The 24,139-nt window shown below is 58.2% G+C and overlaps 2 protein-coding genes across 3 annotated transcripts; one reads left to right on the top strand and one right to left on the bottom strand.

Annotated features, from left to right (window-relative positions):
- Nucleotides 1-1,164: 1,164 nt before the first annotated feature.
- On the top strand, nucleotides 1,165-8,671 carry TALDO1 (transaldolase 1). The gene is made up of 8 exons (XM_074273626.1): nucleotides 1,165-1,455; nucleotides 2,837-2,960; nucleotides 5,992-6,099; nucleotides 6,313-6,444; nucleotides 7,076-7,251; nucleotides 7,531-7,728; nucleotides 8,269-8,414; nucleotides 8,502-8,671. Exons 1-8 carry the CDS (start codon nucleotides 1,356-1,358, stop codon nucleotides 8,532-8,534), a joined length of 1,017 nt encoding a protein of 338 aa, XP_074129727.1. The 5' UTR covers nucleotides 1,165-1,355; the 3' UTR covers nucleotides 8,535-8,671.
- Nucleotides 8,672-12,663: 3,992 nt separating this feature from the next.
- Nucleotides 12,664-23,176, bottom strand: GATD1 (glutamine amidotransferase class 1 domain containing 1). Of its 2 annotated transcripts, XM_074273622.1 has the most exons (8): nucleotides 23,058-23,176; nucleotides 16,927-17,003; nucleotides 16,074-16,179; nucleotides 15,433-15,540; nucleotides 14,801-14,895; nucleotides 14,570-14,663; nucleotides 14,094-14,205; nucleotides 12,664-13,876 (listed from the first exon to the last, which is right to left on the bottom strand). In XM_074273622.1, the coding sequence occupies exons 1-8, from the start codon at nucleotides 23,119-23,121 to the stop codon at nucleotides 13,870-13,872; spliced, it is 663 nt and encodes a 220-aa protein (XP_074129723.1). In that variant the 5' UTR covers nucleotides 23,122-23,176; the 3' UTR covers nucleotides 12,664-13,869. The 2 variants fall into 2 exon arrangements, with proteins under 2 accessions (XP_074129723.1, XP_074129724.1); XM_074273623.1 differs by lacking the exon at nucleotides 12,664-13,876 and having other exon boundaries at nucleotides 14,090-14,205.
- Nucleotides 23,177-24,139: the final 963 nt, after the last annotated feature.

The following is a 24,139-nucleotide window of genomic DNA, read 5'->3' as shown; positions in this document are numbered from 1 at the left end:
ACATCAGCACCCCCAGCTTGGCTTCCCCTGTTGGGGGGTAAGCTCTCTGAGGGCAGAGAGCCTGGTGAAGGTGAACACCGACCAAGTGCTGGGTGCCCAGCTCGGCCTCGGTGCTGACTGCCCCGTCTGTAGAGGGCCCCGGCCCTCGGCCCCACTGAGGAGGACGGACATTTCAGCCAAGACAGCAGAGAGACATGCCAACCTTATCTGGCCTGGCAAAACTGTCCCTTCCAAGGCTTGTCAAGCGGGGCTGTCGGCGCGTCCCATCCCACGGACACCACGGGCGCTTCTGGGGCCTTGGCTGGGGGTGGGCCTGAAACATGCCCGGCATTTACGGGAGTTGCCTCCAGGGACAGAAAGGCAGCAGCAGGGCCTCCAAATGGAGGGAAGGACCTAGCCTGAAGGTTCTCCCTCCCCCTGATGGAAAGACATGGGTCCAGGTGAGCTTTGAGACCCTCAGGAATCAGCCAGGTGAGCGGAAGCAAGTGCCTGGAGGAGGAGGAGGAGGAGGAGGAGGAGGAGGAGGAGGAGGAGGAGGAGGAGGAGGAGGAGGAGGAGGAGGAGGAGGAGGAGGAGGAGGAGGGAAGGAGGGAGGGTTTGGCCTAGTGGCGCCCTGGGGAGCCTGGCCTCGTGATTCACGTTGGAGACCGGAGGATCTCGTTCTGTGAGTGGGGGTGGGGGCCGCTGTCCTCCGCTCCGGGCTCTAGGTGGAGGGTAGTCCAGATTTTACACTTCCTGGCTGGGTGACCCTGGGTTAGTCACTTAATCCCAATTGCCTCAAAAAAAAAAAAAAAGAATGAGTGGGGCGGGGCCCCCCTTAGATCGGGAATTCCTTCGGGGCCGGGAATGTCGCTATAGATTAAGAGCCCACTAAGTGCTAGGGGATTCTCGCCACGACCCCCTAACAGGGCCGGGAAGGGGCACAGGAAATGTCCAGAGGCTGGAGGTGGGTGGGGGTCGCAGGATCCCTGGGATTCAAAGTCGGGGTTTAAGGGAAGAGGAGGCGGGGGACTAGGGCCCTCACTGCCCAGCACACAATTAGAGACTAATAAATGTCGCCTCCCCCCGGAGAGCGCGGGGGCGGGGCCTAGAGGAGCGAGGCTCCGCCCCCTCAGAGGCCCGACGTGTCCTAGGCCTCCATTGGGCGAGCGCAGCGAAGGCGGCTCTCCTCTGGCCCGCCCTCCCAGAGGAAGCCGGCCTGGGCTGGGCTGCTCGCGGGTCCCGTGGTGCATTGTGGGCCCAGCTCTCGCGCCTCTCGCACTGCCAGCCTCGCTCTGGTCCCGAGGGAGCGCGCGCCTCCGGCCCAGCCCCGCTCCCGCCGCCTCCGCTCTGCTTCCCGCGCGCGCCCCCGCGCCATGGCTTCCAACTCTCCCGTGAAGCGGCCACGCATGGACTCGGCGCTGGAGCAGCTGCGGCGCTTCACCACCGTGGTGGCCGACACGGGCGACTTCCGCGGTAAGTCTGTTTCGGGCGGCCGGGATCTGTCCTGCAGAACCCGGACCCGTGAGCACTGAGTAGGCGCCTACTGGGCGCTTTCCGCGCCCCAGAGCAGGAGCCGAGTTCCCCGGGGGAGTGGCCCGAGCCCGGGGGAGTGGGCCGCCCCCGGTTCGGGGCCTGCCTGGTACGCTGGGAGCGCTTAATTAATGCAGTGCTGAAGGAGAGCGCCCGGCCGCCGGGGAAAGGCGGGGTCCCTGGTCTCTGGCCAGAGGCCCACGTGCTCCATCTAGTTGGACTTCGGTTCCTCCCGGGACCGGGACGTCCACCTCCAGCCCACCGCTGGCAGGCCCGGGCAGGAGAAGGGCGCTTCCAGTGGCGTCCAAGGCGCCGCCGCCGCCGGAGCCCCGAGCTGCTGCTCCCTGCTGCTGCAAAGCCCCCGCTTCCCAGCTGCCGGCCAGAGGCCCACGTGTTCCGTCCCCTCGGGACTGCGACGGCCACTCCGAGCCCACTGCTCTGCGGCCCGGGCAGGAGAAGGGCGCTCCCTCCAAGGCAGCTGAGACCGGCCTGCCACGGCCACTCCGGCCCGGCGGCTGTCAAGCCTTGCGTTCCTAGAGCAGCCCAGAACTGCCTCCCGGCAGAGGGACCAGTGTCCTTCCCTGACAGCCACCCAAAAAGCATCAGGTCAGGAGGGTCTCCAGCTGAGCCGCGGCCGCTATCAGCCTGCAGCTCTTCCCCATTTCTCTTAATCAGCCCCGCTTCTTCCCTTTTTCTCTCTCCTACCGAGAGTTAGTGCTTCCCTGTCCCTCGAGGTCACAGCCTCCCCTCCCCCCCAGCTATTTGACTGAGAAGGAAATAGAACCTTGAGAGATCCTGAATTGCTCAGGATTGGAACCTTGGTAGCCAGGGCGGGGTCAGAGAACTGGACTTGGAGGCTCAACCTGAACCCAAATCCTTCAGTGTGCAGCTCTGGGCGAAGCTCGCTGTCTTCGGGTGTGCAATGGGAACAGTAACAGCTTCTGCCTCGAGAATTGTGAGGATCAAAGGAGAAGCTGTAAAGCACTTCCTGTGCCCTTCCCTCTGGTCCCCATCTCGCACCCTGATGCTGCTGTGTGTCTAACTGCTCTCACCCAAGAAGTCCAATCGGACGGGCCTCAAAGCTTGTATCCTTCAGCTGCTTCCTCCTAGCAGCGAGCAGAACAGGTCCGGGCAGTGGTGGGGCAGCCTCCCTCCTCTCCTCCATTCTCGGGCACCCCGTGGCTGCTTTCCTTCCTCCTTCCTGTAAGTTGAGTAACTGAAGGTGAGAGAGGCTCAAAGGTTGTCTTTGGAAGCGCGCTGCCTTCCCTGCCTTCTCCCAGCGCGCAGCGTTCTCATGGCTGCATCTTGACCGTTCTCTTCCCAGCCATTGACGAGTATAAGCCTCAGGATGCCACCACCAATCCCTCCCTGATCCTGGCTGCAGCCCAGATGCCAGCCTACCAGAACCTAGTAGAAGATGCTGTTGCCTATGGGAAAAAGCTTGGGGGGTGAGTAACCCAGATTGCTTAGGCAACCTGCCCCCAAGGTATACCCCTTGCTCGGGTTCCCATGTGAATCGCCTTCTCCTACCAGCAGGACGGGAGGCTAAAGCAGCAGAGCTTGTGGGCCTGAGAAGCGGCAGCCCGGGCTCTTGGGTTCTGGTCATCTTTTCCTATTCTTGGACTTAACGAGAAATCACACTTTAAGGCGCTGGCTGTCATTATGAGAGAGCCCTTTTGAAGATCCAGCAGTACTTGTCAAGTGCTCTGCAAGCTTAAGTCTTCGAGGCATCCCCGCAAGCAATGTTAAACTGTCTTCTGTTTTAAGGGGTTTTCTTATTCATTTGCTTTCATGTTCAATTCTTTTTTCCCCCTAAACATATTTCCACATTTATCATGCTGCATGACAAAAATCAGACCGAAAGGGAAAAAAAAAAAAAAAAAACCAAGCAAATAACAAGGACAAAAAGGTGAAATGCGGTGTTGTGATCCACAGTCAGTCTCCATAGTCCCCTCTCCGGATGAGTCCATTGGAATTGCCTCAATTCACTTCATGGTTGCAAAAAGCCAAATCCATCACATAATCTTGTATTGCTGTGTGCAGTGTTCTTCTGGCTTTCCTCACTTCACTCAGCATCGGTACATGGAAGTCTTTCCAGGCTTTTCAGAAATCAACCTGCTCTTTATTTCTTAGAGACCCATAATATTCCATTACCTTCATACACCATAACTTAGTCAGCCATTCCCCAGCTCAAGGACATGCCCTCAGTTTCCTTCTTTGCCATCACACAAAGGGCTGCCACAAACAGTTTTGCCCATGTGTGTCCTTTGCCCTTTTTTATGATCTCTTTGGGATTCAGACCCAGTAAGCTGGGTCAAAGAGTATGCACAGTGTGGTAGCCCTTTGGGCATAGTTCCAAATTGCTCATCAGAATGTTTGGATCAGTTCACAACTTACCAAGTTTTCCCCTTCAACATTTGTCATTATAACTTTCTTTTTTTTAATTTTTCTTTTTTAGAAGCAATTGGGTTTAAGTGACTTGCCCAGGGTCACACAGCTAGGAAATGTTAAGTGTCTGAGACCAGATTTGAACTCAGGTCCTCCTGACTTCAGGGCTAGTGCTCTGTCTACTACGTAGCTGCCCCCAGAGTTTTCTTTTTCTTTTTTTTTTTTTTCAGAGTTTTCTTTATGGTGGTTTAGAGCATTTTTTTCATATGACTAGAAATGGCTTTCTTTTTCTGAAAATTGTCTGTTTATATCTTTTGAGCATTTATCAATTGGGGAATGGCTTGTTTTCTTAAAATTTCAGTCAATTCTCTATATTTTAGGAATGAGGTCTTTATTAAAAACATTGAATATAAACATTTTTTACCCCAATTGTGTTTCCCTTCTTCACGTTTATTTCAAAATGTCATTTCCCACCCTATGAGTTCTCCCAGAACAGAAATGTTCAAAAGAAAAAAAAAAAACAATTTAATAAAACCAACATGACTGGCAATGTACGCAGTATTTTACACCCATGGTGTTAGGGAAGAGAGAGATCTGTTTCCTTCTCTGTTTTTTGGGAATAAAGCTTGATGGTTATAATTGTATCAATGGGTAGTGCACTAAAAACTTGGAATCAGGAAGAGCTGAGTTCAAATGTGACCTCAGACACTTACTAGCTGTGGGGCTTTGGGCAAGTTCCTGTACCTCAGTTTCCCCCTCTGTAAAATAGGAATCATCATAGTCCCTACCTTGCACAGGGTTAGTGTGAGGATCAAAGGAGTTACCATGGGTGGAGCGCTCTGCCAGCCTTTCCTAAGTGCTCTGGGAGTAAGGCTCCTACGATACCCATCACCCAGTGCTCCCTTTGGGGTTTCTTGGCAGTGGTTGCCATTTTTGCCCGCACTGTGGGTTTAAAGGGCAAAATGAGAAAAAAATTCAGCTCGCTCCACTCTGCGGCAGTTCACGGGAGTCTTCCTTAGCTGGCTTCGACTTGTTCGTTCTGTTCATGCAGTCAGTGAGTCAGTTACTATATATCTCTTGAGCAACTCCGACCCTTCTCTGTCCCTATCTCTGTGCAAAGTGTTGAGGGCACCAGGACAGATGGCAGATGGTCCCTGCCCTGAAGGGCCTTTCACCAACCCAGGGGCCCGGGTGCCTTGAATGGGAGCTTTCTTCCAGACTGTTGCCTGGGGCAGTAGGAGCCTTTGGCCGGCAGCCACAGGAGAAGAGACAAGGGGCTCCTTTTTTTGCCGGCAAAGACCGTGGTCCTGTACGTGACTGACCATCGAGGCTTGTTTAGTTATTTCTCATCCTTTGCACACTTGCTTTATTTCTAATTATTTTGCACTCAGAAAGTGCTGCAAGAGCATCATTTCTGTCCTTGAGAAGTGCACGGTCTTATGGGGGAAACAACAAGCAAACATGCCCTACAGAGGATGAATAGGGATTAACAGGAAAGGCTCTGGAAAAAGAGGGGCTGGAGGGGCTTCCTGTAGAAGGGGAGATTTGAGGAAGCCAGGGAGGGGGCTGGAGCCGGATGGCAGACTAAAGGGAGCTAGGGAGTGCAGTCATTGGAGTAGAGGAGGAAGAGCAGTGTGGATGTGGGCAGGAGCCCGAGAGAACGCCTGGACTGGGAGGGAAGGCCTCTCGAGCTCTTTTCTTCCTTGTGGTCAGCTTGATTCTATGTTGATTTGGTTTGGGCACCCAAAGTCCAGGTCGTGATCACCCCGGACACTTTTTCAGGTCTTATTGATTGTCCATCATTGCCCTTTCCTTCCTGGCCCCTTCGGGAGAAGGAAGGGCCCTCATCTTGCACGTGAAGTAGGGGGCGGTTAGGGCCGAAGCGTTCCCCTCGGGTTTTTCTGCCATCCTCTTCTCATTCTTCACTGGCTCCCACTTTCTGGGGCTGCTCTGGGCATTTTGGGGGTAGGTGACAGCGCCACGGGGATGGGCTGGGGGCCCATGGCACCTGCCACAGTCCTGCGGGGCGGTGCCCTGGGGTCGGCCCTGGGCTCGGATGGAGCCAGCTGAAGTGTCCTTGGGGGGTTCCAGGTCCCAGGAACAACAGATCCAGAATGCCAGTGACAAGCTGTTTGTGTTATTTGGGGCGGAGATCCTGAAGAAGATCCCGGGCCGGGTCTCCACAGAAGTGGACGCCAGGTAGGTAGGCCTGTGTCCCTAGGAGCCCTCCAGGTCTTGAGCCCAAGGTCGGGATGAGGGACGGGCTGTGGCAGCCTTGGGAGAGCCCCTCCTGTGCCGGGTCCCTCTAAGATCCTCCCGCAGGGGGCCGGCCTGAATGCTGGAGCCTGCTGGCCCTGGTCTCCTGGGGGGTGGGGGTGGGGAGCTTCCTCAGTATCTCCTGTTCCCTGCCAGGTTGTCTTTTGACAAAGAAGAAATGGTCCAGAGGGCCTTGCGCCTCATCGATCTCTACAAGGAAGCCGGCATCAGCAAGGAGCGAATTCTCATCAAGCTGTCCTCCACCTGGGAAGGGATTCAGGCTGGAAAGTAAGGAGCCCTGAGGGGGCCCAGCGCTTCCTCTCACCTTTGCTTACCGAGGGGGAAACTGAGGCACCAGGTCAGACCTGTCAGGGCTCCTACCCCGGGCAGCAAGTAGGGGTGCTCTTACAGGCCCCTGAGGGGGCCTTCACCCTCAGCCGCTGGGGGTCTTCACCTTTGGATGGAAAGGCTCCCGCTGCACAATCTGACAGCAAAGTCAACCAAGATGTGTTCGTAAAAATGGCCACTGAGTGCGCCCCCCCCCCCAAGCTAAATCCTTGTTTGTCCTTTGTTCTCTGAGGGGACCCTGTGAGGTTGGGGTGAGGGAGGGCTAGGTGGGGGAGAGGGCTCCCCATCCCCTCCAGGGCCATCAGAGGTGCCTGGGAGGGCCCCATCCATGGGAGACTTTGGCCTTTAACTGAGCCCCTTCCCAGGTCTCTTTGCCTGAGGCAGTGACTGCTCATGAAGGCTGGGCATGGAAGGAGCCAGAGAATGGCCTCTTGTTCCTGTCACCCACACCAAGCGGGTCTGGGAGGGGGAGGCTGCCAGGCTTTCTGGTCCGAGGGTCAGAGCGGCCCCACCCCCGGGAGCTCTCCAGGGTCAGGGCTAGCTGACCCCCGCCTCGCTCTTTCTGCCTCAGGATCCTGGAGGAGCAGCATGGCGTCCACTGCAACATGACCCTGCTGTTCTCCTTTGCTCAGGCCGTGGCCTGCGCCGAGGCCGGCGTGACCCTCATCTCCCCCTTCGTTGGGCGTATCTTGGACTGGCACGTGGCAAACACGGACAAGAAGTCCTACGAGCCCCACGAGGACCCAGGTGAGGTTTGGGGTGGGGCGGGCTTCCCTAGGAGGGGGCCAGGCTGGGGGGCTTCCCCAGGTGCTTGATTGGATGTGTATCCTGGGAGGGGTCTTGACCCTGGGGGAAGGGGCCGGAGCCATTATTGGGTGGTGGGACTGCCCTCGAAGGCCCGGGCCAGTGATGGAGAGAAGCAGGCAGAGCTCCAAAGGGAGGAGGGAGGGGGCAGACTCCGGGCCTGGGACAGCTGCCCCCAGCCCCCTCAGAGGGAGCAGCTGCTGGAGAAAATTGTGTCGCCAGGCGTGAAGAGCGTCACCAAGATCTACAACTACTACAAGAAGTTTGGCTACAAGACCATTGTGATGGGCGCCTCCTTCCGCAACGTGGGGGAGATCAAGGCCCTGACGGGCTGTGACTATCTCACCATCTCCCCCAAGCTCCTGGGGGAGCTGCTCAAGGAGAACGCCAAGCTCACCCCCGTGCTCAGCGTCCAAGAAGGTCAGTGCCCCTGAGGCTGGGGGGGGGCAGGAGGTGGTCAGGACCCCCAGCTAGGATGGGGTGTGCCCGCGGGCAGCCTTGGGGCGGGCAGTCTGGGTGGGCAGCCTCGGGGCGGGCAGACAGGGTGGCAGTCTCGGGGCGGGCAGTCTCTGGGCGGGCAGACAGGGTGGCAGCCTCGGTGCGGGCAGACAGGGTGGCAGTCTCTGGGCGGGCAGTCTCGGGGCGGGCAGACAGGGTGGCAGCCTTGGTGCGGGCAGACAGGGTGGCAGTCTCGGGGTGGGCAGACAGGGTGGCAGCCTCGGGGCGGGCAGTCTGGGTGGGCAGCCTCGGGGCGGGCAGACAGGGTGGCAGTCTCGGGGCGGGCAGTCTCTGGGTGGGCAGTCTCGGGGCTGACCACTCAAAGAAGCTGGGGGGGCCACATAAATGGCCAGAGCGCGGGATGAGGGAGGGGCGGCGGGAGCACAGGCTGGGAGAGCTGTGGGTGGGCGGGAGCAGCTTGTCCAGACCCCTCCCCCCCAGCTGAGCCGTCCCCACCCCCAGCCCAGGCCAGCGCGCTGGAGAAGGTCCACCTGGACGAGAAGGCCTTCCGCTGGGAGCACAACCAGGACCAGATGGCCGTGGAGAAGCTGTCCGACGGCATCCGCAAGTTTGCCGCTGACGCCGTGAAGCTGGACAAGATGTTGCAGGTGGGAGGGCGGGGCTTGGGGGGCACGAGTGGGGGGGCACGGAGGGGCGGCTGACCCCAGGGCCCCCCACGCGGGCTTTCTTCCCAGGAGAGGATGTTCGGCGCGGAGAACGGGAGCTAAGGGCCCGGGCCGGACGGATGCCGATTGGGAGACTGGGCTGAGCTGGCCGAGGGGCTGCGCGTCCACGGGACGGACTCAGGCCGCGCTTGGATTTTTATGTCAGAGTTTGCCTAATGCATTAAAAGGATTCCTCACCACGGACGGGTCTTGGGCCTTTGTCTGGCTGCCCCCCCCCTGCCCCGCCCCCGCCCCCCGCCAGCTCCTTGCCCTCTCCTGCCCGGTGCAGGGTCACCGGGACTTCCCTGGGTTCCCTCTTTCAGGCCTTCCTCCGCCCCTGGGAGGCAGGTGCTGTTGTTTTCCCATTTTACACATAAGGAAACCGAGGCAGCCAGAAACCATAGCCAGGGGGTGTCTGAAGCAGAACTGGAACGCCCCCCCTCCAGGGCTCCGGGCACCGTGGCGCCCCCCAGTGACAAAGTCAGGCATTTCTTGGAGGGCACAGCCTCCCCAGAGAAAACTCCTGTGAGGGAGGAGACCTTTGACAGTCTCTTGAGTCTGGGGCTGGGAGTCCCAGTGCACAGGCTTCCTTCCCAGGAGGCTGAGTTCGAATCCAGCCATGGCACTTCCTATCACTTGTGCCACCCCCCACTGCACCCCCCCACATACACACTGTAAAGTGCTGAGCACAGGGCCTGGCACCCAGGAGGTGACTAATAAATGCTTCCTTAGGACAAGTGGGGCAGGGCCATGCTGTCTACCTCAGTTTCCTCATCTGTCAGATGAGCTGGGGAAGACTAGCACTTCTGTGACCAAACCCACCAGCTACAGCCGGGGGAGGGGTCTCCTGGCCCAGCCAGAGGAGCTGGAGCCTGGCAGCCCACCCGGGCCTTGCTTCCTTCCCAAGGTCCCAACCTCTGCAGCCCAGAAGGAGGCTTGGGGCGCTCCTGAATTAGCCCCCGGGCCCATTGTCCCTGGTCTTGGGGGCCTGTGGGAGAGACCTGGAGCCTCCTGACCCTGGTCAGCCAGAGGTCGGCTCCCTGCTGTTCCAAGGGAGGGGTTCCGGGGCCCATTTGAGCCCAGCCTGATCCAGGCCCTGCATCTCCGTTCGGGGCCACGTGCAGGCCTGGCATTCACGCCCCCATCCCTAAACTCTACTCTCTGGACTTTGGGGCACTGGGCAGGAGTAGGATTGGGGGCACCCACTGTACCAAGCAGGAGGATTTGAGGCCTCCCTCTGGACTGGGCAAGAGCCAGACTTTGGGGCACTGTCCGGGCCAGGCAGAAGCATGATTTTGGGGCACTGTCCGGGCCATCTGGGGAACGTGCATTTTGACAGGGGCTCCCCGGGGCCCGTCTCTAGGCTGGGCTGCCGCCCATAAGCTGGGACCCTGGCCTTGAGGCCCCCCTTGGGCAGGGTTGGCCGAGCAGCCCTTCCCCCCCTTCCTGTGAGAAGGGGAGGGTCTGCTCAGCTCCTAAAGGCTCTCAGACCGCCCAAGGGCGGAGCCACAGCTGGGGTGGGGCAAGGAAGGGCCAAGCGTGGGAGCGCAGCACCCCCTGGTGGCCGACGCGAGGGACTGCTCCCACTTGGGCTTCTCAGGCCTGGGAAGGGGCGATTTCTCTCCCCAACAGCTGCCTTCAGACGGACGCGCCCGCCGGGCCCAGGCCTCTGCCTCCCAGGCCGCCCATAGTCTCCCACTTCCTGGGCCGGGGGCAAGGAGGCCAGAATGATGAAAATCACAGCGCGCACTTACAACCCTTAAGATTTGCAGCACTTCCCTATGTTGTCTCCTGGGAGGCGAGCTCCTTTTACTGTTGGGGAAACTGAGGCAGTAGGCAGTGACTTGCCTGAAGTACTATCCAGTGTTCCCCCGAGCTGCCCTCAAGATCTTACGCAATTTGTTCTCCGTTAGACCCCATCTCCAAGCCAAGCAGCATTTATTAAGCACCTACTGTATGCCAGGCATTAGGGATACAAAGAAAGGTAAGAGGATTCTCCTGGCTTCCTCCCCTTCAATCTTTCTCCCCCTGTCCCTTGATGCTCATCAGTGCCTGAGAACTTAATTATCTCTGAGCAGATGAGCCCCAGACCAACCTGTCCAGCCCTAACTTCCCCCCACCTCTCCCCTCTCTTTTCTCTTTCTCTCCCCCTCCTTCCCTCCTCTTTCTCCCCTTCTCCTCTCTTCTGTCTCTGTAGCTCTCTTTTTGTGTGTCTGTCTCTTCCTCTGCCTTCTCCTCTCCTCTCTCTCCCCCCTTCTCCTCTCCTCTGTGTCTTTCTCTGTAGCTGTTTCATTTTCTGTCTGCCCCCCTTTCTTTTTCTCCCCCTTCTCCTCTCCTCTGTCTCTGTCTGTCTCCCCTACCTCTCTCCCCCCGCCCCCGCCTCTCTCCCCTGTCTCTTTCTCTGGCTCCAGTCCCTGCTGGCCAGCATCATCTGGACCTTTCATCAGCTTCTCATCAACCCCCCAAAGACCTCATCATCTCTCCTCCTCACCCCCCTCCTTCCAGACTCTCCTGTTCCTGCCCTCCAGTCGGCCAGGGGCCCGGCCTCTGTAATCCAAGATCTTCCCTCTCATCACCCCCACCTCCACCTGTCAATGAGCAAGTCTTCTCATTTCCACGCCCCCACCCCTCAGACCCCCTGCGAGCCCAGAGCCAGCCTCCTGGCCCCGGGGTGACTCAGCCTCCCTGCCTCCGCTCAAGTCCCTCCTGTGGAAGGCGAGCCGTCCTCTGCCGAGCTCCCCAGTGGCTGCCCGCGGCCCTCAGAACGGGAGCGATGCTTTGGTTTGCTCATTAGTAAGATGCTCTGGATTTGTTGCTCGCTCACCTTCCACAACTCTGGAAGTGCTTTGTCCTTCAGCCTCCTTTCTCCATGACTCCATCTCACTTTATAGTCGGGGAAACCGAGGCAAACAAGATGGGGTGACTTGCCCAGGATCACCCAGCGAAGAAGTGTCTGAGGCTGGATTTGAACGGGGCCTAACTCCTGTGTGCTGCGCCACCAGCCGTCCCGGGCCCGACTGCTTAGGTTCCTTCGCATTTATTTCCGGTTCTTCCTAGAAGGGAAAGTCCTGCAGCTCTGCTGGCCCGGGGGGTTCTGGGTGGGATTGGGCTGGATGAGGAACCGCGGGCCCCTCCCTTTGTCCCCAAGGGGCTGAGAAGGCCCAAGAAGGAAGGGGGTGCGGGAGAGAGATCCGGCCACTCGGCCTCCATTCCCTGGCTCATCAGAGGACCCCAGGATCTCCAAGCCATGGCGGGGGGCAGAGCAGCCTGGCTAGAGGCCAATGGGGCTCCCCTCTGCAGGGGGCAGCCTTGGACCATCCCAGGTCGGAGGGACCAGTGTCTCATCTCCGAATCCCGATGTCCCAACTGGGAGACCCCGGCTCTGTCAGCCTCGGAATGGGCTTGCTCATGTCCAGCGTGTCTGGACGGTGACTGGCAAACCAAGTCACAGAAAAGCCATCCACCCGTCCCCCTCCCCTCCCTGCCCTCTTCCTCTCTCCCCCCTCCCCTCTAGGACTGGTGAGAGCCAGGGGCTTTCCATGGCCCATCCTGCGGCCGGCCGGGGCAGGGTTAAGGTTGAGCATGGCGCCCTCCCCTTTTCGGGCGTGAGAGCAGAGCCGAGGCTCCAGCTGGCCCCCCTCCAGGCCCCGGGAGCCTTTCCGCAGGCCCGGCTTGGGGAACAACGAGGCTCTGTTCTAAAGCACGTGGGCCCATTGATGGAGGTGGAACAGCCCGCACCCTCGGCCAAGGAATACGCGGTGGGCACCGGGGAGAGCCAGGCCCCGGAACGTCCTCGGGCCCCCCGGGCAGAGCAGGCCCTCATCCCCTTCTGGTCCAGCCCAAACGGGCCCCTGGGGGGGCTTGCACCGCCCCCCCCCCCCGGCCCGTTCATTCTCCCGCCCTCTCCGGCGCCCCATTCAGTAAACTCCAGGCTCTGGAGGAAGCCCAATCTCCGGCTTTCTCGGCCCTCGCCCGCCCGCTTCCGGTCAGTAAACATTTATTCGGCACCTGCCGTTGTGCCAAGTCCTGCTCTCAGTAAGTGCCGGGACACAAAGCCGCCCTGTCCTCCGGGGCTCCGGCTGGGGGTGGGGCGCCGAGGGACAGGTCCAACTGGGGCAACAAGCAAGGCAGGCTTCCTGGAGGAGAGAGCTCCAGGCCCAGGGCGGAGGGGGCGGTCAGGAGGGGCTCCAAATGCCAAGCAGAGCAGTTTTTATTGGATCCTGGAGGAAATGGGGGCCGGGGCGGGTTACAAATGAATCTACCAAAAAAACGTACAGGAGCCGGGGCAAAGCGAGCGGAACAGGCTCGCAGGAAGGGCCGTGGGGGACCCTGGGGGAATGACCTGGCTCTCCTCGGCCCCCATGACCCAAGGCAAGCCCAGAGGACCGGCGCTGAGGCGCCCCCCCTCCGGGAAGAGGCGCTACTGGGGTCTGGGCCAAGCGGGGGCGCCTTGCTATTACTGAGTCCTGTGCCAACGATCCGGAGCCGGGGGCTGCCCAGGAGCCGCCCGGACGTAATGCAAACTCCACTAACATGTAACTGGAGGAAAGAACCCCCCACACACCGGGTAACAATGGGGATAACGGCGGAACCTCCAATTTAGGAAAATCACTTTGGAGGCGGGAGGAAGGACCGGAGGGGAGACTGAGGCAGGCTGTGGTCATGGTCCGGGGCAGGGTCAGAGACTGGGCGAAGCGGACAGGCCTTGGCACAGGGGGCAGGAGCAGTGGGAGCGGGCAGTCTGAGGGACGGAGGAAGGGGAGTCCACCTTGGACAGCTGCCCGTGGGATGTGCAGTAAGAGCTGGAAGGGAGTGGGGAGAAGCCAGCTCTCCGGCATGTCCACATCCCACAGTGGGCAGGCTCGGGACCGCGGCTCTTCCTCCCCAGCCCCTGGTCTGGCCCTGCCTGGTGACAGAGATCGGTGACCCAGCCACGGGCCCCAGGTCTGAGGGCACCGGAAGGTGGGCAGCGCTGGCCCCGACACAGCCTGGCTCTGTCCCCGTGAGCCCTCCCCCGGCTACAGCTGCTGCCCACGTCAGAGGCCAGGCCCGCCCCCTCTCCCTGCCCCCCTCCCTGGCTCTTGTGAGTCTCCGTACGGCCAGGATCTGGGTCCAGGTTGGTCCCGGGGGGCCATGAGCCAGGTCCAGTCAAGGCCCCCGTGTCCTAGCCCAGTATCAGGGACCGGCTTCATCCACTTATTCTAAGAAGGCCCAAGTGTCCAGGGACTGGGCACAAAGCACGTGCCAGGGATGGGGGCACAGAGTGTGTGCCAGGGCTACTGCCAGAGCCCTCGATCTCTCCTGGGCTCAGAGAAGGAAATGTGGGGAAGCCACAGCTTCTTCCAGGGCCAAAGCTGCTTCCTTGGGCGTGGGCCGGTCCCAGGCGCGAGGTCTCCACTTACTTCCTGTTGGAAGGATGGCCCAGTGAGCACCTGCTGGTCCCCGGGCCCCATTGGGGCTGCTCAGCCTCCTGGCCCGGCTCAGGGCCCGTCCCTCCCCCGTCCCGGCCTCCTCGGACCCCCGCCGTCCCACCGCGGGCCTCTGCTCAGACCCTCCTGGCGGCCCCTGACCCAGGCCAGCCGGGGCCGAGGCTGGGGGTGCTCTGCCGGGGACACGGCTCACCTGCTGCCGCACAGGAACACCAGGTTCTGCACCGCGAGCACCGTGGAGGCTTCGTTCTGGCCCGTGACCAGGTGCCGATCCAGGACCACGTGCACGGCGTCCGGCTGGCTGGCTGCAGCAGAGCAGGGCACAGTCGGGGGGGGGCCCTCTCCGGGGGGGTGGTCCCCAGGTAGCCTGTACCCCCCTGGGACTCCCAAGGCTGCACTGGGTGGGGGCAGTGAGGGCCCTCCAGGGATCTGGGAGGAAGCCGCGGCCTGGCCAGGCTCAGCCACGCCTTTCCCAGGACTGAAACCAAGAGCTAACCCTGAGCTCCCTATGCTGAGGGGCTACTAGCATGCCCACTTAACATATGAGGAAACTGAGGCAGACTGCTGTTTGGCAGCTAGTCAGTGCTGGTCTCCCAGGCTCTGGCGCCCCCTGGCGGCGGCCCTTCCCTCCAAAGCCCCTGTGTGGCCCGGGGCCCTGGGGTCCCTTACCACTGAAGCTGGCCCCCGCGTCCTTCACAAAGTCTTCCATGATGATGGGCAGGCTCCCGAAGCCAGGCTGCCGGACGAGCTCACACACGGGGGGCTGGGAAGCCAAGAGGAGGGACCCCTTTGGCGGTGTTTTGGGACAGGGCCCTGCGGGCTGCCCTCCCTCCTCCCCTCCCCCCCAGCTTCCGGAGCCCCCCCAGGTCCTGCCCGCTCCCAGCCCTTGGGGGGACTTACCCCAGTCAGGCTGTAATCCTGGAAGACCCAAGCCTTATCCTCCTTCGTGGCGCAGCAGAGGGCGGCCACACCGTGCCCCACGGCGCAGATGGGCTCTGGAAACCGGAAGCAGATGGTCGTGGCTCAGGCTGAGCCCAGACAAAACCGAGGGGGCCCCGGGGACCTTTGTGTGCCCTGCAGCGCCTGCCAGAGGCATTGTGGGTCACAGCATCCGGCCGGCCAGAGAGAGGCACTTCGTTGGCCAGGGCTGTCTGAGGAGTGGGGGGTGCCCAGGCCACGAGTGTCCATCAAGAGCCTGCCTGTCCCGGGGGAGGGGGCTGCTCCACCTCCAGCCCCACGATCCCTACCCCCTCCCAGCAGCCTCGACCGGGGCCCCGTCCAGGCCCGTTATCCTTCTGGGGAGCTCCCTGCCCCCCATTCCAAGCTCTGTGGAGTTCGCATTTGCACCCAGGACCAGACGCTGCATTTACTTGTGCCGAGTCTGCGCCTAAATGCCCCTCCAAGGGCGTTCCCCCCAAGGTCACCAGGTGCCCACAGTAGGATTCTAAGCCCGCTCCTTCCCACTGAACTGAGGACTCTGCCCCTCCCGGGCTCTTTAATGCCTCAGTTCCCTGACCTGCCCCCTCACTCACTCTGCTCAGTGCTGAAGTGCTCCAAGATCCGGGCCAAGTACCCGCTGTTGGCAAGGTCAGTCAGTGCCCCGGGGCAGCTGGGGATGAGCAGGGCATGGTACCTGGCACCTACAGGGGAAGAGAAGCAAATGACGCCCAGGTGCGCCCAGGGGAGGGACACAGGTGTGGAGTGGGCCCGCACTGTGGGTTCCAGTAACAACAGAGGAGAGCTAGGCCCGGGGGAAGTGAGCGGTTGTGGAAACAGAAGGAAACGGTAAATATTTGCCTAAATGAGAAAATTGTGTTGGGAGAGATCCCGGGCCCAGTCTCACTTGCAGCTCCTTCCATCACTTTCTAGGCAAACCCCAGCACCTTGGCTCCCGGTGAAACTCGTTGCACCACGGGAAGGAGGTCTCCCTGACCCACGGGCGTGCAAGGGGCCGGGCTGTGCCCCCGCTCGGCCCCCGTTCTGAGCTCTGGGCTGGGAAGGAAGCCCCTTACCCCAAATGCTGCCTCTCAGGAAGGGCCGAGGCCTCTGGCCAGGTGCTCAGGGCGGGGCCTAGGCCTGAGGAAGTGCCCCCGGGCCCTTCCTTTCTCCCACTCCCCACTGCAGATTGTCCCTGAGAACCTCGGAGTCACCGCAGACCTGAAGGGTGTCTCACCGTCGATGGACTCCAGCTTGGCAGGGCTGGCGTAGGCCTTCATGCGGAAGTCCTGGATCCAGCGCATATTGCTCTCATTCACACCCACGAAGTCCATGGCCTTCCCCTAGAGGAGGGGGGAGTAATGGCCCCCTGGCTCCACCCTGATGCTTAGGGAGCCCGGGCATCCCCTCCAGGAAGCCCTCCCTGGTCTCACTGCTTTCCCCTTTCCGTCCTGGAGTCCCTCAGGTCCTTGCCAGCATCTCTGGGACTGGGACCGGCCCTCCAGTAAACACAGGGGATCCTCCCCAATGCTGGCCAGCCCTGGGCCCCGCTGACTCGCTCCCCTTCTGCAATGGGCCAGCTGCTGGCGCCTTCTAGGCCTGAGTGCCCCGGATTATATATGCCCCCGTCCTTCCTTCTGACAGCCAGGTACACCCCCAGAGGGCAGAGGCCATTCCAGTTACTGCCGGTAACTGCAGTCAGTGCCCAGCCCAGAACAGGCCCAGAACAGGCCCTAACCAAGGCCATTCCTAAAGGACTGGCTGGCCCTCTCCTGACGGAATGAACCTTCTGAAGTGTCCCCCTGCCCGTGACTCAGCGGCTCAGGGAAGAACTGGCGTGTCCATTCCCCTAGCAGCTGCAGGGACGGACCAATCTCTCGACCCCCTTTGTCAATGCAGTCTGGGAGATCCTGAAGGCAATTTTTCCATCTAGGAACATACAGACCCACCCCCATCTCCCCCTGACACTAGGGAAAGAAAGGAAGTCAGGCCCCTTTGGGGGTGGATGCCCAGGAAACCCACTGCCCCAGAATACAGGACTGGGGCTCCTCCCATCTGCAGGGACCACCCAAAGACCCATTGGCACTTACTCCTGGTGTGGCCACCTGCAAGTTGAAGGCGGCACTGCCCATGGTGAAGCAGTGGAGGAATGAGTGGGCTGACACACCTGTAAAACATGAGAACAGATCAGAAATCCTTGGGTGTGAGGCAGCCCTTGGAGGCCAGGCAAGAGCATCCAAAACACCTCCAGAGCCAGGCTGGACAGATGGGAGCCACCCTCCCCCCTCTTCCAGAGGGCCTTCCCCTCTCAGGGGGCACACACCATCATAAGCTTCCCGAGAAAATGGAAAAGTCAAATAGGAGAAACGGAAAAGTCAATGACAAACAAAATCAATGCAGCAATGATGAAAAGATAGGTGGAAAAAAAAAAATCCATACAGCAAGTTCCTCTGATAAATTTGTAAAAATGAAAGCCATTCGTCAAACGATAAATGGTCAAAAGGAGAGGTGGTTTCAAAAGGAAGAACTCCGACTGTTGCCTTATTTTTAAAAAGTGCTCCTATCACTAGTAATTGGAAAATGACAAAGGAAAGCAACTCTAAAATTCCAACTCACACCCATCAGATCGGCAACACTGACCCTTCAAAACAGGAAAACAACAAAAGCTAGAGGATTAATGAAGGCTTTGGAAAAACAGGCACACTGATTCACTGTTGGGAGAGCTCTAAATTGGTTTAGTCATTCTGGAAAACGACTCGGAACCATGACCCCAAAGTTATTAAGTCCTTCCTCTTTGACCCAACCATACTACTAAGAATAGCTAGCAATAGTAGATCTATTGTTAAATAAACAATAAAACCAAGTGTCATGCAGACAAATGATTTATTTAGTGGAGCATGGGTGGCAAGTACCAGAACTTTAGTTTTTACCCAGTACCCTTTGGAGGGGAGGAAAAACAGGGTGAAAGGGTGAAGACACTTGGCTTCTTACTAAAGAAAGGGAGCTGGAGACAAGGAGGCGAGGAGGAGGCTTGGCTGCAGGACACACTCGCAGGAGACCTAAAGAGATTGGAGAAAGGGGGGAAAGGACCTCCAAGGACACAAACATTCATAGCAGCTCTTCCCATGGTGGCGAACAAATGGAAACTGAGAAGATGCCCATCAACTGGGGAGTGCACAAGTTCAGGGACAGCTAGAGGGCAGCAGAGTGGGCGAGTGGGCTGGGTCTCATCTCCCTGAGTGCAAATCTGGCCTCAGATGCTTCCTAGCTGTGTGACAGTTACTTTTCTGTTTGCCTCAGTTTCCTTATCTGCAAAATGAACTGGAGAAGGCAATGGCAGACCAGGATCTTTGTCAAGAAAATCCTAAATGGGACTCGAAGAGTTGAGCGTGACTGAGAGCAACAACAAAACTGACAAGTTCTGGTGTAAGAAGGTGCTGTAAGAAATGACGCAGGGGATGGGAAGACTTGTGGGTGATGGGGCTAATACAACAACTAACCATGAGTCCACAGGACCGAAGAAGCATCAGGTTCCCACCTCCTGAGAGAGAAGTGATGGATTCAGTGCAAACTGAAGCCTGAGCTTTCGGGACGAGCCCCGAGACTTCATATGACTAAAATATCCTCATGACAAAATTTTCTTTTTTTAATGAGGAAGATTTTTTTTTTTTTTTGATTAGCTGAAAATAAATATGGTAAAATGTAAAAAAAAGAAGCCTCTGTTGTTTCACCAACCCTCACTGGTTGGGGAAGAGTAGAAGCAGGCGCAGTAGATTCTGGCAGAAGTTTGTTCCCCTCTTCACAGGCCCGAGCATTCCCACCGTCCTCCTGGGGGTTCATCAAAAGCCCTTAAACCACATGCCTTGTTTTGCTGGCAGAGAATCATCAGAGAATACTAGGACAAAGAGGCCGGGAGAGAGGCCCAGGATTAGCTGGGAGTTTGTTGAAGGATTAATGAATCACCTCCAATGAATGTGGAGCCAAGAAAAGGGCTAAAAGACTGGGTTGGATTGTTTCTTTTGACAAAAGCTCACCAATGGGCTGATGGGGCCATGGGACACACTCAAGTGCCTATTTCCACTAAGAGTCTGGAGGCGAATTTATAAGACTTAAGGCTGAGCTCATTCTTCCCCAAGCCCCCCTTTCCCCCAAACTTCTCTTGGACTTTGGAGGCCATCGCCCCCTCCAGGTCTCCCAAGGTCCCCACCTAGCAGGATTCACCTTCCGGTGTTCATTCTCCCTTAGAGAAGTCTCCAAGACTTGTCCAATCTACCTCCACTAGGAACCATCTTTCACCCTCGATGCTAGTTCACACTGTGCCCACTCCTCCCCTGGATTATTACAATAAGTTCCTTACTGGCCTCATCTCCTTGGGTGGGAAGGGATGCCACAGGGCAGAGAATGCCAAGCCTGGAGTCAAGGAGACTCATCTGAAATCAAATCTGGCCTCAAATGCTTCCTAGCTTTCTGACCCTGGGCAAGTCACTTCACATGTCCCTAAATTTTCTTATTTGTAAAATGAATAGGCATGACTCCTCCGGTACCCCTGCCAAAAAAACCCAAATGGTGTCATGAAGAGCCCAACATCACAAGGGGCCTCCCTGCCTCCCAACTCCCCACTCTGTCTTCCAGTCAGATGTCAAAGGGATCCCCCTCCGGGCAAGCCCGATCCTACTGCTGCCTACTTGGTACAATAAATTCCAGTGGCTCCCTCTTTTCTCCTGGATCAAATGAAAATTGTCATTTCTAGTTTAAAGCTCTTTACAACTAGCAGCTTCTTACACCTTCCCAGTCTTCATAAATATCACCCCCTCTATGAGTTCCAGGCCTGTCTGCAAAGGCTTACTTGTCCAACTTCACACAAAACGCTTCAGCTTCCACCTCCATGCCTTTGCCTTGGCCATCCCGCGGGCTCTTGGAGGGATGCGCTCCCACCTTCCTTGACTGCCTGCAAGACTCAGCAGGACCCCCACATTGTCTGGGAGGCCTTCCCTGGCTGCACAGGCTCCCCTGTTCTAAAGGGAATTCTGCCCACGTGGTTCCTCTCCCGTCAGAAAGTAAGCTCCTTGAGAGCAGGAACCACGTTTTTGCTTTTCTTTGCAGACCCATGACCTGTACGTATAGTAATAGGTCCAGTAAAAACCTAATAACTAAAAAAACAAAAACAAAAAAACTAACAACTGCTTGTTGAACAACGCACTGATTGTTAAAAGTCTTTCAAAAAAGAGACCTAAGCAAAAACAACATCCAGACTCTGGGAGCCAGGGCCCCCAGAGAGATAAATAGGAAGAGAGACTGGGTCCTGAAAGAAGACCCGACACAAAGAGGGCCTCGGGTTTTGTGTGGGCAAAGAGCTGGAAGTGGCGGGACTGCCCTGGGCTCCGTGTGGAGACTCCTGAGCTGATGAGGAGAGCAAAGCAGGAGGGCAAGTTATTGACAGTGGGTGGCAACATTGTAGCAAATGCTTAGATACATTGTTCAACACATAATGAAACATGTTATCTGCCTTTAGCCCAGGAGCTGTCAGAGCAGAGTGGAGCCTGGCTTCTTTCTCTCTCTGTGTCTCTGTCTCTGTCTCTGCCTTTCTCTCTCTCTCCATCTTTGCCTCTCTCTCTCTGTCTCTCTGTCTCTCTGTCTCTCTCTCTCTCTCTCCATCTTTGCCTCTCTCTCTCTCTCTCTCTCTCTCTCTCTCTCTCTCTCTCTCTCTCTCTCTCTCTCTCTCTCTCTCTCTCTCTCTCTCTCCATCTTTGCCTCTCTCTCTCTCTCATCTCTCTCCTCATGTTTCTCTTTCTTTTGGGAGGAGGGGACAGAGAAGAACTAACTCTGGAATCTGCTTTTCATGATTATATCTATTGGGTTATTTACAAATTTCAACCGATTTTATATTTACCAATTATATTTAATGATAGTTTTTTCCACACATTTTTAAAATATTTGGTTATAAAAGCTTTTTCCTCCCTCTCTCTTTTCCCTCCCTCTTCTCCAAGACAAAAAAGCAGTTTGTTTATATATATATATATATATATATATATATATATATGTAACATTTTCATATTAGCCAGTTCTATTAGTAATGGATTTCTTCTGTCTTCTCACTAAGTGGGAGGAGAGGAAAGGAAAAGAGAGGGGGAACAATTAGACCTGAAAATAAAACTGGAAAAATAAAAATAAAAGACAAAATGAGGAAAAGGAAGACTCCTCCTGCTCAGGTGGATGGAGCCAATAAGTGAATGCCGAGGGACCTCAGTGACCTGCTGTTATTCTGTCCAGAGGGAGAGTGACCTTTGAAAGAATCAACATGCGTCACCGGGGACTTGATATCCGAGATAAGGAAGATAGGAAGGGAGCAGAGGGCCCCTGCATGTCTCCTGTCTCAGGTGAACTTCATCCCTGACACACAAAGGCCAGTGGGAGAGGCTGACTGGTGGTACCCCTAGGCAGGGACCGTGGCTCAGAAAAGGGGACACGGGACAGGGACCCAGGGCAGAGAGGATAGTGAGTGTGAAAAGGAGAGCTGGGGAGCCAGCCTTGGGTTCTCGCAGGACTTAGGCCCGGTGATTTCCACCTAGATGGGCTTCAGCTGAGCCATCTTTCTCTGGGGGGAGGTGACCACATCTGGCCCAACCCGTACCAAAGCTTAACTGAGGCTCTCAGACCCTGTTGCTCTGGACAAAAGGGAACAATAGGGCTAGAGTTCAGAGCTGCTGGATGGCACAGCCACAGTAATGGCAGCCGCCATTTCATAGCGTTCTCAGGTTTGCAAAGCCACAGTCCTGGGAGGGAAGTGCTATTATTTGCCCCGTGAATAGATGAGGAAACTAGGACTGGGCAGGGGCCTTGTCTAGGGTCACACAGCTTATGGTGGGGGGGGGGCAGGGATCTGCTCCACCAAATGCTACCTGGACGTCCTGGGAGGCCTTTGTGGCCCAGGAAGGGATGGGTTTAGCCCCAACTGGTTTTCCGCCTGTCTGGACACACGTGCTCAGACCCGCCGAGGAGCTAGGCCGAGCTCCTGGGCCACCAGTGGGCCTGAGTGGTTGGGGAGGCACCCACCAAGATCACAGCCTTGGGGAGCCCATCACATGTGAGTAAAGGGCCAGCTGCAGAGAACAGGTCCTGTCTTATTTATGTTTGGTTTTGTTTAGGTTTCAGTCCAGAGCCTGAAGTCAGGAAGTCCAGAGTTCCAGGCAAGAGCCTCCCACTTCCCAATCTGTGTGATCCTGGACAAGTCATTTCAACTCTGCCTGCCTCAATTTCTTCATCTGTAAAATGGACATAATAATAGCACCTCCCTCCCAGGCTGTGGCAAAGCTCAAAAGAGATATTTGTAAATCTGTCAGCACAGTGCCAGGCCCACGGGAGGAACTTAACAAATGCTTCTTCTTTCCCTCCCCCCTCCATCATTTAGTTTCCCAACTTTGCAAGTGGGAAGTGATAATTACTGCTTGTTAAATTGACAGGAAAGACCTCAGGGCCAGCATCTGGACCAGAGTATCCTAGAGCTTCCGGGGTTCTGCTGGCCCCGAGGAAGGAACAGGGGTTAGGAACCCAGGGCAGAGAGATCAGGTTCCGGCCGCCGGCCTTAATAAGAGGTCTTGGGTTCACAGTGGACGGTCGCTGGCCAGGGCTTTCTGGGCAGTTGGACCTGCTTCCTGAGGTCCTTCCCGGCCTGAAACTGTCACTAGGAAAGCTTTTGCTAGAAAAATGGCCCGATCACGTGGCTGCGGTTCATATGGCTGAGGCCGACTCCACAGGAGGAACAGGCCGGAGCCAGCAGGGCCTTCACAGGACTGCCATTTGTTGGGTCAAGGCCCCTGATGAATCTGGAAGCCCATACGCTGGGGCTGAAGGGCCCGGACACATCCAGTCTAACCGGGAGGCTCGGGCTCGGGTCCCCATTTCTCTCCGGCTGTTCCGTGGGGCCCGGGGTGGCGGCCCCCTTAGAAAGATGAGCTAACTGAGGCTCAGCCACGGGAAGGACTTGTAAGTGCGGTGGGCGGCCTAAGAGGTCTAACTCGAACTGGCAACGGGGGCAAAGGACGGGGCGCGGGAGGGACGAGGGAGGGGGAGGAGGGGAGGACGGGAGGACCGAGTGGAGATCCGGGCCGGGGCCGGGATCCGGATCTCTTCCCGACCCCGGGGCTGGGGGGGCCCATCCCCAGTGGGCGCATGGGGTCCCGCGGAGGCGGCCCCCGAAGCCCGGCCCCGGCCGATGACTCACCGCGGGCGGCGGCGCTGGCCACGATGAGGCAGGCGGGCCGGCTGGGGAGCCGCTCGGACGCCATGGTCACAGTCTCCGCCTCCTGCTTCGCCCCGCCCACCCCACCCGGACACCCCGCCTGTCGGCGCAGGCGCCGCTCCTGGAGCCGGGGTCACGTGGGGCCCTTCGGTCCCGCCCTCCGGGCTGACCTTCCCTCCCCCTCCTGCTCCGTTCGCTCCCCTGGGTCCGGCTCCTTTCCCTGAAGAGGGATCGATCCAAAGGCGGCGCCGCCCGAGTGAGGCTGGCCGAAGGTCTCCGAGCCAGCCTCCCCGCCCCCGGCCCGGCCCGCCCAGTCCATGCGCCTCGCGGGTGGCGGGGCCGGATCCAGGGGTTAAAGTTCATCCGCCCGCTCCCCGCGGCGCTTCCTTTGGGAGCGTTTTGGTGCAAAGCCCAGCGATTCCTAGGGGCCTCTGAGCAGGGAGGGAGGGGGAGGGGGGGGAACATGACCCGGGCCCGGGCAGAGGGCGGCCTGGAGCCGAATCCGGGACTCGGAGAGACCTGCACTGAGCAAGGGGACCGGCCCTCATCTCGGACCTGGCCTCCTGCTCCCCTCTTTGGCCTCCTCGTGGGTGGATGGGGAGAGAGCCAGACAGAGAGAGGGGGCAGGGTCAAATGCAGACAGACAGACAGACTGCCTGGGCACCTCCCGTGGGCCAGGCTCCCCAGCTGGGTCCTAGTTGCAAGGTCAGCCCTGCCCTCAAGTTGCTTAGCCTCAAACAGCAGATTAGATTGCTGGGAGAAAGCAAGGGGGGGCCCTGGGACATCAAACCCCCAGATCTGGCGATGGCCCCCCACTCCTGACAGAGGGAGAAGGAAGCAGCACCAGGTTTAACATTCTGGGGCTCCCAGTTCCCCAAGACTGCCACTGAAGCCGGGAAATTCAGACCCTGCCCCTTGGAAGGAAAGCTGGGGCAAAGCGGATAGCGGGCTGAAAAACAGCCATCACCCTGCTGGCAAAGGGGTCGGCCCGGGGTCTTCTGGGGGCACCGCGTGGCTGGGAGAAGGGACCAGGAGGAAAACTGAGCCCACGTGACTGAGGCTGA

The sequence above is a fragment of the Sminthopsis crassicaudata genome, chromosome 6, assembly GCF_048593235.1.
Source record: "Sminthopsis crassicaudata isolate SCR6 chromosome 6, ASM4859323v1, whole genome shotgun sequence".
Lineage (NCBI taxonomy): Eukaryota > Metazoa > Chordata > Mammalia > Dasyuromorphia > Dasyuridae > Sminthopsis > Sminthopsis crassicaudata.
This window is presented reverse-complemented; position numbering and strand designations above follow the sequence as displayed.